Consider the following 16,275-nt stretch of genomic DNA (forward strand, 5'->3'; position numbering starts at 1 on the left):
CCTCATAATACTGGAATTGGGGGGCTATCCACATCAAGTTGAATGTTGGAATACTCATGGCAGACAAGAAGTACTCTTCACATGGCACAGATCAGCTAAGGAATTTAGCACCACAATATATGTTCATGGCCACCTGTATGGATGACTTTAAGACAAATTAGTGGAGGATAAGGCCATTGAAAGGCACTAGCCACAATGATTATGTGCTGCCTCCAGTATCAGAGGCAGTGTGTCTAGCAGGGCTGCTGCTATGTCCTTAAGTTAGCGGGCCAGTCGATGCAGTTCTTACCTCTGCAAAGCAGGCGACATTCCAACCACATAAAAGCAAAGGTTTCTACACCACAACCACCCCACATGCACACACCTGCCCGTCCAGGCAGGCAAGCAAAAGGCATTATCACAACATAAGGACACTTCCCAGTCAGGCAAAAGCTTTTGAGGAGAGCCAAGATTGTGTGCGATGGAGATGGGGAAGGGCTTGGGAAGAGTCCTAGTGGCTGCATTGGCCTCCCCTCAAGCCTAAGATAATCTTGTCTCTTTTTCCTGTGGTGACCTCTGCTAATGCAATTGTTTATATGCAACATGCTGCTTCTGTGAGATATCTAGGAGCATATAATTTTGAAATTAATATATGCAATGTGGAAATGGCACTTCCTCTGACGGTGCTGTTTCAGAAATACCTTTTCTGGAAGAAGCTGTACTGACACAGTTTCCATGGAGCTCCTTTAGTTCCAAAGCAACTGTTTACACATTATCATAGTAGTGCTTTCAGACAAACTGCTCATGTGAAAACTGAGACGGTAGAGTTACATGAGAGACTTGCAAACAATCAGTGACTGAATGTATGAATATTCAGTTCGGCTTCCATTACTCTGAAAATCGCTCCTTATCCTCCCTTCCAGTTGCAGAGGGTTGAACAATTTCTGTCTGTTTCTGAAATGCTAAATATCTAAAAACTGGATGCTAAACAAAGCCTTGTTCTTAACACTTCATATAATACCATCTTTTTAGCTGTTCTTTAAATCTTTCCTAAATTGAACTGGGTCTTCATTTTGGATGTGGAGGAAAGCTATTGTAGTGTATAAATCAAGACCCCGACATTTGAGGTGCTAGTAATTTTCCATCATGGGGTACAACAATTTCAAAATGGCAGCCATCTTTGTACTGCGGCATTGTATGGTCGAATTGTGGTTAATTTTTTGTTCAAGCTGTCCCTTGAGACACCCAATTGGAGGCCCAATGTGAATGAACAAGAGGTAGCAAAAGGCCTGTAAAACTCTACATTGCCTTGCCAAAAAGGGACACATGACATATATATGCTGATAAACACTTGATCTATCTTGGTTGCCTTTACACAATCCCACTAGCTATCTCATTCAGACTATTAGCCTTTACACACGTGTGTGTGTGTGTGTGTGTGTGTGTGTCCCAATCTTATGCCCTCCTTTAGAGGTTTCACCCAGATTGAACATATATCTAGCACTTTGGGAACTAGGTCAAAAGTCTCTACTAAAAGAGTTTATTTTACCAAACTGGGAAATGCAATTCATCTACCATGATTAATTCCTAACAAATCTATGTTGGCTGCTACTGATCGCACCATTTACCATTAGATAATTGCAGGTTGTTTTAATATATTTTTTACTATTTATTATCCATCTTTCTTTAAAAGTAATAATTCTGCAAATTGTATAATGGGAAACTGAGCTTTTGGTTCTGTTTGTACCTCTCCATATGCATAAGTGACATTTAAGCACTAATGTATGGCATTATCATCCATGGTCGCTTAATAGCGTACTTCCTAGAGTAGGAAAACTAATGTCTCTTTGGGGAGAGAGAAACCTAGATCACAAAGCTATTTTTCAAATGCTAGCTACATCAGCGTATTTTAAGACTCAGAACTTGTTAATTATTGAAAATTCTGTGGTATAATTCTTGTAAATAATGTTGTTTAATATGCCTTCTAGAAGAACTGAAATGTATATCTTGCATGTAGTTTCTTTTCATTTAAAGTTTAATATGACATTTTTGTTTATACAATACAAAATCATTCCCTCGGCGTTACCCTGCCTTGGAATGCAGCCCTTTGAGGATATACAGCAAGAACAATGAGATTATTTGAAGGGGGTAGGGGTTAAAAGTGAGACAATCCGCAATTAGTTAACAAAACTGGAGTTACAGTTCAAAGGCATCCAGAAAGTTGTTTGTTGCTCTTGCACTGTGATATCATTCTACGTGGTGTTTCATGGAATAGCATCGGAAACAAAGACAGGATCCTTCTCAGAAGGATCTTTCAATATAAGACAGAAATGTGAAGAAACAAACAATTCTACGTTTTAAATTGGTTGTAGTCTTAGGTCTGAGGAAAATACTCACTGCAGTCAACTGTAATAATATTAAATCATGGTTTAGCGTTCTATTAAATGCAAGCAGCTTTGAGTCTTGGGCTTACATATGCTCCCTTTTCCCTCCATGGGGAGAGAAGGATATTGGAAGCTCCCATTCCTTGTTTGCAGGGAACCACAGTTGGCTGTTTTGTCCAAACACAGCAAATTCCAGCCTTTCGGTTGCTACTAAATTAGAGCAGAAGCATTCAGTTACTGTTCCCAAGGGCGTGAGGAAGGAGTGCTTGAGCCCAAAGCTTGGAACTGTAATGCTACACCAGTGTTCTCTATAAACAGTAGTTGATCAAGCAAAGGTCCCGGTTTGGTGCAGAGGGAAAAGTCCAACATTATATGCGCCTATGTAAACTTAAAAAAAAAAATCAGTTTTCAATACATAGCTTCTTAATCCATCATGCACTTTCCTGCTTAGAGCTCTGCTGCAATCTGTAGAACCTTAAAAGCACAGTGAATGAAGCTTCCTCACATTAACCAATATAAAGAGTTTCTTGGTGATCCAGTGACCAAACAAAGTTTCCTTTGAAACTTTCAGACAATTTTCTGCCTTAGACGCTCAAGTTTTGAAACTTGAGGGCAGCAGAGCAGTTGGTGATGGCTTCTATGTAAACATTGTTTAATGTAATGGAATCGTGGCACTTTTCCGGTTTAATGAATTATTGATAATCAAACTGTGGCTTTTTAGCAATTCTGCATTTATTACTAATAAGACTAATGGTGAGAGTGTAGGCGCCTCCATTAGTACATGCGGTAGTTACTCTTGGCAATTTTAACACTCGGAGCTGTTCCATTTCAAACCCAATCACTTTATGTTATAACTCTCTTGTCTGTTCCTTGTTTTGGCAGTTGAATCGAAGTGATAGCGACAGCTCAACCTTGGCCAAAAAATCCCTTTTTGTGAGAAATGCCACCGAACGGCGGAGCTTGAGAGTTAAAAGGGTATGTGCTGTCTGACCATTTGCTGCTCACTTTTCCATTTCACTGCAAACACTTTGCTAGATTAAAGAGGTTCTTCCACAAACTGAAGTTGCTTGCTGTGGTTTATTCTCATTCCAGGAAGCCCTGGCTTCCCATTAATATTTGAATGAAGCCCAAAGGAAGTTGTGGCGCTGACCTTTTTTTTTAGCCCAGTTGTGCTTTAGTTGTGCTCAGATTGGGGAAACAGTGAATTGAGCTAGAGAACAACCTGAGTCAGAAAATCATGGCTGCTGCCAACAAGCTTTCAAGTGGTTGAGAAGAGGGCACCATTTGCTGTGGGGTGGTGCCTGGGGGAGTAGGGACTAAATTCCTATTTAATTATTTCTGGGTCAGCCACTTTTTGCCTACAACTTACCCTCCACCTAGTACCACTATGAGTAAAACTCCAGGCAATTGCATTTCAGTGCCTAGTAGAGTCGGTCACCATCTTGGATTTGCCACCAGTGTTCTGCTCCCTGCTGAGCACTTGGTGGGGCGATGGTCGCTGCCACAAAAACAAATTCCAGAGATGTGCTTCATGGTGTAGTACAAATTAAAAAGAGGGGGGAGAGTTGAGCAAGGCAATTGTTGGGGGTCTCATGAAATGGCACTTTTCCACAGACCTCCTCAACCTGCCCCTTTCCCTGCATCTACTGCTTTTCCCTTCAAGGTGGTAAATACTGTCTTGGAATCCCAGATGGAGGTGGAGGCTGCAGGTACAGTAGTGGATGAGAAAGGAGTTTAGGGCCTTCCCTGTTGCGAAATTTGTTCCTAACATGTAATGGTCTTTGCCTGGAATCATAGAGTTGGAAGGGACCCTGAGGATCATCTAGTCCAACCCCTGCAATGCCAGAATATGCAGCTGTCCCATATCAGGACCAAACCTGCATCCTTGGTATTATCAGCAGCCTCTCTAACCGAGGAAAATCTTCTTAATTTTCAGGACAACTGAAGGATAATGGAACTGTAGCATTTAGTCTGACCACAGCTTTGTGTGTGTAAATCTGTACACAAAGTATGTACATAGGTTTAATATTATTTATTGAACTTTGTGTTTTTAATGAGATATAAACTCAAAATGACTTACAATATAATATAAAAATGAAAACCAATCTAAAGCTAAAGCAAAGTAAAAACTGAAAACACTGCTAAATGGGGAAAAGCTGTCTAGTACAGAAAGATAAACCTGGCATGCTTTATGTAGGTATGCTGACATCACCTTGAGAAGTTTTCATTCCTGGTTTTAAATTCATTCTTATGTTTTTGGAATTCCTGAAAACTGTAGCCTGCCTGCCAGCCTAACATGCGAAGAGCAACGCAAGAGTGCCCTGTTCGCACCTCTCTGGATTTGGAGCTGGACCTCCAGGCTTCTCGCACCCGGCAGAGTCGCCTGAATGACGAACTGCAGATGCTGCGTGACCTGAAGCAGAAGCTGGAGGAGATGAAAGCGAGAGGAGAGACAGAGCTTCCTCCACGGGTGTTGGAGGATGAAAGGTTCCAGAAGCTGTTGAAACAAGCTGAAAAACAGGTAGAGACATCAAATTGCACATCTCTGAATGAAAGAGAAGCATGCACATGAAGGTACAATGGGATATAGCCAGGGCTTTTTTTCAAAAAATAATAATGTTTAGGGGTATTCTCATTTTGGCTGCCCCCCCTCCCCCCAACCCCTGGACGAGGGACTCAAGGCGGAGGCGGCGCTGAGAAGATGGGAAGACTCCCAGTGACAATGGTGGCGGGTCAGCTTGAGCGAGGAGGGGCGAGCGCTCGCCGGCTGGCTCTAGCCTGGCGAGAGGAGGAGGAGGAGCATGCAGCTGCCCCAGACTCTCCTCCCCAGGCACCGGTGGGGAGAATGACGGCGCTCCAGTCTGCACTGCTACTGCGGAGACAGCTGGCATGTCAATCTGTCCGTCAATGGTCGGGGCAACACAAAATATTTAGGGGTACATGTCCCCCTAGAAAAAAAGCACTGGATATAGCCAATGATGTTGCTTAGCTGATGGTAAGGCTTCCTCAACGAAATGGGAAGGGAAGCAATTCCCAGCAATTGCCCTGAGACCCCTGTGCCTCTCCCTTAAATCTGCAAGTAGAAGTCGCTAATGGAAGAGGAACACTGGATGCAGTCCAATGGGCTTAAGCATACCTAATTCTGTTAGGTGTGGGCTATTATCTCCCATACATAAGAAAAATGTTCCAGTTGGTATTTTGTCCCCTCACCCCCACCCTTCAACTTATTTTAAATACAGTGGTATCTTGGAAGTCGAACGGAATACATTCTGGAAGTCCATTTGACTTCCAAAATGTTCAGAAACCAAGGTGTGGCTTCCGATTAGCTGCAAGAAGCTCCTGCAGCCGAACAGAAGCCGCGTCGGACGTTCGGGTTCCAAATAACGTTCGCAAACTGAACACTTGTTTGCGGGTTTGCGGCGTTCGGGAGCGAAAACGTTTGACTTGCAAGGCGTTCGGGAACCAAGGTACAACTGTATCTAAGTTCTGAAGTTGATTTTTTTTTCTTAATACTGAGTGCATTGTTATTATTTTTTGAAGAGCTAGAAATGAGAACCTATTCTGAAGTCTATAAAATTCATTTCTTACTGTTCAAGTCTATGTACTTCTATAGATCTTCAAAAGCTAGCTTGGGTCATCTTCTGCAGTTTTGCAATATTTACTCCAGAAGGCAAAGCTGTGCTTACTGTAGAAATGCGGTGTCCATTAAAATGCAAAAGTCAATAGGCACTTTAGGGCTTTTAGTGTACTAAAGTAAAAAGTTGAGACAGGCAGTAAGATACCAAATACTTTATTAACACAGCAGGGGGGCATTTAATAAAACTAATCAACATCACAGGAAGTAAATAAATGAAAGATGGTTTGGGGTGTTTGAGATATTAGACACTCTTAATTGCCACAAGGGTTTTCAAAACACTTGGCTGAAGAACATTGCCTGATTATAAAATCCAGACCATACCTGCTTCTTAGTTCATCCTAAGGACTGATTTTAAATGAGATACTGGGTGTGCAAAAACAGGCTTTGCGTGGCTTGGCATCTCATTTAAAAAGCTTTCCATCCATCTGCCAGCCTCTGCGACACAGAGCTTGCATGCCAATAGAGCTGCCTTCTGGGCCATAAGCTTCAGATGCACCAGCACATGGATTAAAAGCCCTTTAAAGGACATGCCAGGAAGTGTGGAGTCCTTTTCATGCATCTTGTTTAAAAATTGGCCCCAAGTCATTTTAGCTGCGGTGCCAATATGTCTTATTTTGTAAAATGAACAATGCACAACTTCCAGCTGCATATGCATACCTCTCCTCTGCTTGCGAGTCCACCCTATGTCCCATGAGCATGTTGTGTTGAAGACATTTTGTGAGGTGCTCTCTCTCTCTCTCTCTCTCTCTCTCTCTCTCTCTCTCTCTCTCTCTCTCTCTCTGGCTTCTTGAATCCTGTCATATTGTCATTTGGTACCTGTTAGCTGTAATTTTGTTCCCTCACCAGGCTGAACAATCAAAGGAGGAAAAAAAACAGGGTTTAAGTGCTGAAAAATTGATGAGGAAAGCGTCGAAGGATGTTTGCCGGTTGCGAGAACAAAGCCAGAAGGTTCCGCTACAGGTGCAGTCATTCAGGTAAAGAGACCCCTGATTCCTTGGAGCTGGAGAAAAATCTGTGACAGTTTCTCAGTTGCCCTTCCCATCTTATATATGCACCTTTCTAGAATTAGTTGATGGCATGGGATTAACTATTCAATAAATGCAATTCAGATATGCAATAAGATGTCTTCAGGGCATGCTTTGTGATGTGGTTTCTGAGCATCAGGAAGAAGTGGAATCTGCAGCTCCGAGTGCTGGAGCTAAAGGCATTAATGGTTTCGTCAGTAAATCCTCACCCCAGTTTCATCCATTTACGAGCCAAATGACTTCAAATAATCCAGAGGAAACAGCCAACCAAATAGACATAGCTGTGTGATTCCCCGTGGCAGAATGCAAATACAGTGGAACCTCTACTCACGACCACAATCTGTTCCAGAGGCCCGTCCTTATGGCGAAATGGGTCACTGGTGGAAGCGCCGTTGTGCGCAGGGACATTCGGTGGCAGCCCGCTTCTGCGCAGGTGCAGACGGCAACAGCCGCTTCTGCACGTGCACAAATCGCGGCAAACCCAGTGTTTACTTCCGGGTTTGCCACGGTCGCAACTTGGAGCAGGATGTAAGTAGAGGTTCTACTGTAGAGGTGTAGTAGAACTGATTTTATTTTCCCCAACTCCAGCAAGAAAACAGATGTTTTTCTGTCCAGAGAGCATGCTTGCTGTTTTTCTACTGGCTGTAAAGTTCCCTCAGCTCATGTACCGTATTTTTCGCTCTATAAGATGCACCCTACTATAAGACGCACCTAGCTTTTAGAGGAGGAAAACAAGAAAGCAAGCAAAGCCTCTTGAGCGAAGCGGGAGGAGCACTCTGGCTGCGCTCAAAAGGTTTGCGTGGCTATCCCTGAAGCCAGAAGAGCAAGAGGGATAAGTGCGCACTGATCTCCAGCAGATAGAATTATTGGTTTGTGGCAGGAGACTCAGGTGGTCAACATGCATACCAAATGCATGGGGAACGACAGGCAGGCAGACACAGACATTCAGTTGGCTAAAGAGAGATTTGTCCTGAGAACAAAACCTAAGTGGATTGACAGCCTGAATAAATACAGCAATGCAAAGTTAGATACCAGACTACCTTCCTTAGTAAGGCATGTAGCCCCAGACGAACAGAATACCATGATAGAGGGAGGGAAGTCAAAGATTCACCCAGGTGAACAGTAGCTAAGGAGGCCAGTGCAAAAGGTTGAGGGAGGGCTGAGGCCTCTGTAATTTGAGCCCTGCTCCAGTAGTACAGTTTAATTAATAATTTTTTTAAAAAAAAATTATACCGCCCCCCCCCCCCCAATCTGACTGGGTTGCCCCAGCCATTCTGGGCAGCTTCCATCACATACAAAAACATAATAAAACATCAAACATTAATAATAACAATCTGATCCAATATAAAAAGTCGCAGTAACTTTAAAATACAATGGTACCTCGGGTTACATACGCTTCAGGTTACAAACGCTTCAGGTTACAGACTCCGCTAACCCAGAAATAGTGCTTCAGGTTAAGAACTTTGCTTCAGGATGAGAACAGAAATCGTGCTCCGACGGCGTGGCAGCAACAGGAGGCCCCATTAGCTAAAGTGGTTCTTCAGGTTAAGAACAGTTTCAGGTTAACAACGGACCTCCGGAACGAATTAAATACTTAACCCGAGGTACCACTGTAATCAGTTTATTCCAAAGGATTGAATTATACAGAGATTTGCTTGGATGGGTGGAAAATTGTTACTCAGTTCTTACATTGCTTTTACTTTGCATGTTGGAGTGATTTTCTTTTTTCTAACCACTTGAAATGTATTTCCTCTTCCTTCTTTTTTTAAGGGAGAAGATTGCATACTTCACAAGAGCAAAGATCAGCATACCATCTCTGCCAGCTGATGATGTCTAACTATGCTTCTCTCCACAACCTGTTTTTCTACTCGTTCATCTTTTTTATTTTAAGATGACAGTTTTTTGTAGTATAGTCCCATGATTAAAAAAGCCTACTGTTTTACATCCAAGCCTAGATACTGTTTGTAAAAAAAAAAAAATACAGTACATTATGTGGTGGTATATATTATGTGCTGGTAGATTTTATATATGCATATACATATAAATATATATCTATATAAAGGCAAGAGAAAGCCTCCTCTCTCTTCCCCTGCCTAAATCTTCCACACCAGAAAACCAAAGTAGAATATTTCTGGTACATGATGCTAATTTTGTACAGTTTGTATGTATTACAGATACACTACTTTTTTGTAAAGATGGATCAAGGAACAAAGGCTGTACCAAGTGTGTATACCCTGTTGAACTGCACTGTGTTGAGAAATATTGTGTTCAACAGGCGGTTTCGTTTCACTGTTTTTTTCACAAGAGCAGACTGTGAAGATGGCTGTTAGGCCATGCAATATTTTTGTACAAAGTGTGATTTTTTTTTGTAGCTAGCAGCAAACACGAGCCCTCTTCCAAAACAGCAAGACTGCCTCATGCAAACAGGTGCTGTTTATATTTGTGTCACCCACCTTGGAACTTTCAATGTTGAACCCAGTTCTTTTCCTTTCTGTCTTGGTATGAAGGAAGCCACATGGGATACTGAGTTGCAGGAGTATTATTTTGTGAATGTACTGGAGTTTGGGCTATATTTGGGTTTTTCCTAATGTTTTCTGCATCTATAACCTGGGAGAAGTAATATGGGGCAAGTCTGTAACCCTGAAATGTGTCTATAAACTGAAACTACCCAAAGGGCAGCTGTTTTCTGAAATGGGACTCAGGTTCACGCACAAAGTATTTAAACCTGAGCTGAAAGAAGATAAATTGAAATATAAAACTAACCCTTGAATATAAAATAGTTTGTTTAGTATTACAGCCAGTAGCCTGTAGGAAAAGTCAAGTTGATAAAGCCCAAACAGACCCATGCAATTTTCAAAGGAGTGGTTCTTAGGAAATTCATTGCTCTTAAGTACCGTGTGTGTGTGTGTGTGTGTGTGTGTGTGTGTGTGTGTGTTTCTTCTAAGAAAACTCATGATATGAAGCACTTAAAATGATGTGTTTAATTATGGCACAATAAGCATGATCAAGGTATCTATGGAATTGGAACCTTAACTTGTTTAAACAGGAATTTGTATTGATAAAAGGTAAAAGACGATATGAATGTGCTTGTCAGAATTCAAACTGGTAACAATCTGGTTACTTTTAAAAGAGGCATATATCTGCAGATGTGTCATGTGTATATTAGCACTACCAGTGATGGGCTCTGAATGTCACCGGGAAGCACATTGCTGATCAAGTCTGAGGTCGTCACAGTGGGGCTTGGCAAAGCTCTGTCTACCTTCAGCTTGGCGGCTGCTGTGATGAGCAGCCCAGAGGAGAGCACTTGAGAGAACAAGCAGCAGTGAGCTACTTTTGCTGAATCAGGCCTGAAATCCTATGCACACTTAGTAGAGTGCAAACTCCACGGAACTCAATAGGACTTTCGTGTAGGCATTTATAGGATCAAACTGTAAGCCTCATAACTATTGCTTACAAAAGATGGGCTTTCAGACACCATTTTGCAAGTTGGCTGAACTGTTTGGAAGCATTTTGATGAGCACAAATAAATGGCTGGTTATGTACATGAATCATAAGTGCACACCCTATATATGAAATCAAGCAAGGAAACAAAAGGGCTAGACTATTAGAACACTGACCATTTTGCAACATTATTATAAATTATGTCATATTTTATTTTTTCCAGAATGTAATTGTCTCATTGAAAGATTAGGGGAACATAACTAAAATATGTTTGTTGCCATCTTTGGAAATCCTGATGGGGGGAAAAAACTTGTGCCTTAATTTATTTTTGTAAATCTCCCCAAGTGTTCTCTTATTATGCAGAAGTCTGTGTAATTATTCAGATTCTTAAAATATTACTTCAAACCTGGAGGTAGTCAGTAAACTAACTGTGCCCCTTTTTCTTTACCTCTCTTTTTAGGCCTAATCTAAACACATACACGCCATGTATTCTGATGAGGTCAATCTCTAAAAGCTAAAGTTTCAAATTGTTTAATATAGAAATGAAGTTTGACTGTTTCAGCTTCTCAGTTTGACAATATAAATGTTTGTAGAAATGATGTATAGAGCTGTATCTTGTGATTTATTTATTTTCAGTCTTATTTATGTACTGCTTAATATAGTTCAGTTCTGGCCATTTAAAATTTACGGGTTAAAAAAAAAAAGCTACTGTGAGAAATGTATACAGCTTTCTGGTTTCTTAGTGGAGAAGCTGTTCATACATACACACAGAGAGAGAGAATTTCAGAGGGAACCAAAAAGGATTCTCTGATAAATCATGAATATTGGCAGAAATAATATTGTTGGTAGTTCTGCAAAATTTGCTCATTTATAAAATGAGAGCAATTGTCACTGCAATAATATATCTTCTGACTTCGTCAGACTACAGTAATATCAACTCATTTTTAGGAATAAATTTTGAACTGTTCTGAGTTTGTTGGTTTGTGTTTTGAACTCAGTTTATATACAGTAATGAAATAACATTGGTGAGACACTGATAAAAAAAAATACCAGCCACATTTCATGTTATACAGATACTGCTTTTATTGTAAGATTTACCCTTCATAGGATATAAGAAACATAATAATCCTCATGTTCCCATTATCAGTATGTTAGTACAGTTCTATATATCAAATTTTAAGTATTACAGGTACAAGGCAATATTATTTTTTTAGCCAACTGAACAAAGTATATAGCAAATCATTTATAGAATGAAAATCAAATTTCAACTTTTTGCCTTCTTGTTACATTTAAGTAAAAAAATGCTCAGGACTGAACTAAATATTTAATCAGGTTATATCACGAATGTCTTTCTGTGCTAATGTTGTCTGTAAACGTGCATATGTACATCACCTAGATTAACTTTCATCTCTGCACTTTCCATGTGTTTCAGTGATTTGGAAAAAAATACAGTTTTTTAACAAAGCTTTTGTGCTCATTTGTGTTCTTTTGTGTGTGTTTTTTTTGGGGGGGGTTTACAAAAACAGCCCAGAAGTTTTGATTTTTGCATACAAAAGACTCCTTGGTGTTTTTATAAGACTTGGACCATGTAATATTGGTGGTAAAGTGATCAATATTATCAATAACAGTTTGAATTGTATTTTGATACTTATCAGCATACCCCCATGTAAAATGCATGGGCTGGCAGTAATATGTGACAATGTCTGCATGATTCTGTTCTGACAGCCACAACTGAAAAATGGGATGTTATATCAAGACAGTGACATGACTCTAAAATCCAGAGTCATGTCCTTTTTCGTAGGATATAATTGAACAAAGTTTCTTCTTTTTATGGGGGCCAAAGAAATCAGTACCATTTTGCAGAATGGAAAATTCTTTTCAGTCAATATCATTTTTTTACTGTTCTTCTGAATGCTGGTAACTTTTAGGAATAGATTGGGCAAATAGGAACTGTTTAGTTTTTCATCTTAAACTCCTGACAGTTTTACCACTATTCCAGCAGAAACAGGAATTCATTATGTGACAGATAATTTGACGTTATGCAATATCTCAAGTTATGTGATAGGCAGCTAGTTTTGCAAATCGAATTAACATGGAAACATAGATACCCCAATAAACAAACATAGAATTGCTTAAGTTTGGGGAATTTTCACTCAAAATCTGAACATTTTCTATCAGGCAGAAGCTTTTTCCTTTTAAAAGAAAAAGTTTAAGGAAGCATGCTTTTCTAAAGTACTTGTTTATCAACATCCCTCAGTCATCCTTAAGATATTAGTTTACCCATGACTGTATTGTCGATTTCAATGTTCTGATGATATCTTGAATTTCTGCCATGACCTAATGGATTGCAGAATTATGATGAATGAATCTCTGATGAAAGATGGGCAGAGAAACAGGAATCTACTAAAGTAACAAATAAACACTATACCCATCTGGTGGCAATCTTTTGAATAAGTGTCCTACCAAATTTCTGCAATATGGGTATACTAAGTAAATTGGAACAAGACAAACCTTGGAATCAGTCACAATGGCACTTGTGTTGTTGTTTTTTTGTCCCTCTGGTGTCCTTTCTTCAAGCAATTATCCATTCATCACAGATGCTAAAATTCTCTAAATTTTGACTTCTTCAGGCAAAGCTAAAGGAAAAATATTAACATTTTTTACATAATTCTTCTTACATAGTTCCTTCTTGGAATATTCACATGGTACTGTTGGCACCTTGCTTCAAATCATATAAAACCCAAAGCTATTCCAGCCTTGCAAGTTATTAAACACCCTAGCTATCATTTCCTATTAAATACTGTAAAGTTTTCATAAATTGCATAGTCGGAGTTGTAAAAGCTGTGGCGTTAATTTCTGAACTTGCTGCAGTTACATCTTTTGGAAGTTATGTTAATACTGGCTATAAACAGATGTTCATATTCTCACACTGAAATTCTACTTGGTTAGCTAAAGAACATGAAACCATATTTCATATTTGCTGACACAGAAATACTTTGCACATAAAGAAACAGTGCCAAGCCATTGTTTCAAAGAAAGAAAGCCCATTCTCCACTGAAACTGAATAACGAACTATGGTTGTTGTTTTTGGGTTTCTATTCAAATAACAATAGTCAATCCCTTTCTAGAATAGCTTTTCAGTGTCTGGTGGCGTTAATAAATTAAACAACGTAATACAAAACTACTTAATAAAAGTTAATTTAGATTGCATGGGACACGAATGAAGCAATCCCGTTCCTTCAAGCTGTAAACTAAAGATGACACTGCCCTCATGTAGTAAAATAAATGTAGAATTTATCAGATTTTAGGAAACATATTGTGATTATGCATGCTTAAAACTCAACTATTTACATAGAGAAGAACAGCATTGATTATTTACAAGAGCAACATTTAACACATTATCTCACAGGTTGTTTTCTGTTTGCTACTAACTTACATATATAGATATATAAAAATAGGTAGACACTAGAGCATTCAGATTAGGGAGTGAGGGGGACTTTGCATTTCCCATGTGTTAAGATGAGTCACTCGTTATTCCATAGATGCTATCACTGAAATCATTTAAACATTTTGCCAGTGTTGCAGGGCAATTTGTAACTCATATTAAAAGTCTTTTTGCATGAATTAGGTTTGTTTCTTGCAGCAGAAACCTACAGGCAGGTTAGTTCCTTGTACTTTTTGACTTGAAGAAATTCAGTGGGCCATAGAAATAAATTACTAGCTTTAGTAGTATGAAGCTGCATAATAAGAGGTATCATATTACATTTTTTTCTGTCTTAACTTGAACTTGGGATGCTTTTTGTTTTTTACATTTTAAACGAATCAGATAAAATCTACACAGTGGTGATTTTTTACACAGTCATTTTAATCTCATCCTGTTGGTGAAGTCAACATTCTCAGTTTTGTAATGAGGAGGGTAAAACACAGCTCTTGAAAGAAAAAGCGCAGGAAGAAAATTTAGACACCCAAGTGTAATGAATCTGCTAAGGAACAAAGAGTCCTTTGAATCTTAATTGGAACAAGGTTCTGGCTCGTGTGTTTTAAGTGTCTGAAAATGAAAGAAGAATCCTCCTTTCTGTCTCTCTCAAACTCTTAGGCTTTTGGGTCTGTTGTTACTTTCCAGGTACTGACAGTTATCTTGCTCTTCTGCCACTGTATAATGGACCGAGGATGACTGGGCATCAGCAGAACAGACAGTGCAATTTAGCATTGAGCCTCCTAAGATGAGACAGAATCCAGCAAACCAGCCTACAAACAGTGCTTCCCCAAAGTCCCACCTGGGAACGATGTCTGGAATATTCTCATCCCAGAATTCCTGCACAGTGGTGTGAGCAACCCAGGAGACTGGGACAATGGCTGTGACTCCTGATATCCAGAAGAGTATTCCTCCCAACAGCAGTAACCTCCTCTTTAGGTCCAGTTGTTGTTCACCAATCTTCAAGCAGTCCAGTCCGAAACCTGACAGCAAGAGGCCTGAAAGTCCTAATCCATTAGATACAAACATCAGAATCCTAGAAATTTTGAGCTCTGGAGGTAAAGCCAAAAAAGAATCGAATTCCTTGCACTGCATTCCCCCTTCTTCTTGAACTACACAGGCTTGCCAGAGTCCCATTGTCCAGATCTCCAATTCATTCAATTCCAAGTTGAGATTTTTCCACTGAGGTAAATAGGTAGTGAGGCAGGATAACACCCATCCCAACAAACAAAATAAAATCCCAGCTAACTGCATCATGGTTCGGTACACTAAAGCCATTCTAAAGGCAGAAAACGCACGGCCGGAAAATCTTGGCCAACTCTATAAGACTTGCTACTTTATATGGCGGCTGCAGCTCTGATGATCTTTAGCTCTTTCATGCCCTGAATATAAACTTTTGCATATTAACCCTTTCCAAGCTCTGAAATGTGTTTTTGTTCTTCCTGAATATAATGTTTCTTGTAAAGGACGAAGGACTCTGCTTAACCATGAGTTAGGTTTTGTGATAAGGATTTGATCTGTTACCTTCCAATTTGCTTGGTAAAATTATATCCCAATGCCTGGTGATTACAAGTCTGAGGATGAACAAAGAACGCTCTATGACCCCTAACCTCAAAAAAACAACAGAAATCTTTGTGCTTCAATACGGATTAATTAGATTTTAAGTGGTGATAAAAAACCAGCTCTGTCTGCAACAGGACTTCATTGTAATGGCTAAATCTGAGATTTCAGGGTTGCAAATCAAGGCCTTGTAAAGAAAGGTATACTGTTTTCCTATAATCTGTATTATTAGACTTCCTCAATATATGTATATATACACCCAAAGGCTTTCCTTCATTCTTCTTTTCTTTCACCACCACAGAGAAGATTGCAAAAGATCTTTTTCATGTGCTTTATATAAAATTAAATTTAAATAGGCTTTGTTATATATCTGACCCTTTTAGAGCACAGTGAAGAAGCAGTGATACATAAAGTAGGCTACAGGATCATTGTAGCTACATTCCTGAAGGATCCATTGTCAATGACGGAACATTCCTCGTTTGTTTTAAAAAGTCAATTTTGGTTATCTTATTTTGTTTAGCAGTAGAGCATACCTTGCTTATCCCATATATAAATTTTATTTCTAAAAATATTTATATAATGCTGTATCATAAAAAAATATATATCAAAGACCTTTACAGCAATAAAACATAAAGCCATACAATAAACACAAAGAAAAAAGAAGTTAAAAGCAGACATCAATTAACTGTTGTGGTAGAATGTATTCCTAATTGCCAGCAAAGGCCTGGCAGAATAGTAACATTTCCAGCAGGCGTTTAAAATTTGTGACTATTT

General features: G+C 39.5%; 2 protein-coding genes across 4 annotated transcripts in view; one reads left to right on the forward strand and one right to left on the reverse strand.

Annotated features, from left to right (window-relative positions):
- Window positions 1–11,930, forward strand: part of WWC2 (WW and C2 domain containing 2) — a 113,521-nt gene extending 101,591 nt beyond the window's left edge. For all 3 annotated transcript variants that reach the window (XM_028744406.2, XM_077934218.1, XM_077934217.1), the window contains exons 20-23: window positions 3,246–3,338; window positions 4,642–4,884; window positions 6,847–6,974; window positions 8,796–11,930. In XM_028744406.2, coding sequence (XP_028600239.2) covers window positions 3,246–3,338; window positions 4,642–4,884; window positions 6,847–6,974; window positions 8,796–8,862 — 531 coding nt within the window. In that variant the 3' untranslated portion in view covers window positions 8,863–11,930. The remainder of the gene's footprint in view (window positions 1–3,245; window positions 3,339–4,641; window positions 4,885–6,846; window positions 6,975–8,795) is intronic.
- A 459-nt stretch (window positions 11,931–12,389) lies between these two features.
- On the reverse strand, window positions 12,390–15,273 carry LOC114604353 (claudin-22-like). The gene has a single exon (XM_028744407.2). The coding sequence runs from the start codon at window positions 15,217–15,219 to the stop codon at window positions 14,551–14,553; it is 669 nt and encodes a 222-aa protein (XP_028600240.1). The 5' UTR covers window positions 15,220–15,273; the 3' UTR covers window positions 12,390–14,550.
- Between the last annotated feature and the right edge of the window lie 1,002 nt (window positions 15,274–16,275).

This window comes from Podarcis muralis, chromosome 9, assembly GCF_964188315.1.
Source record: "Podarcis muralis chromosome 9, rPodMur119.hap1.1, whole genome shotgun sequence".
Taxonomy (NCBI): domain Eukaryota; kingdom Metazoa; phylum Chordata; class Lepidosauria; order Squamata; family Lacertidae; genus Podarcis; species Podarcis muralis.

Bases quoted from the DNA above. Each gene is read 5' to 3' on its own strand.
- LOC114604353 (XM_028744407.2), bottom strand. From the start codon at position 15,219: ATGGCTTTAGTGTACCGAACCATGATGCAGTTAGCTGGGATTTTATTT.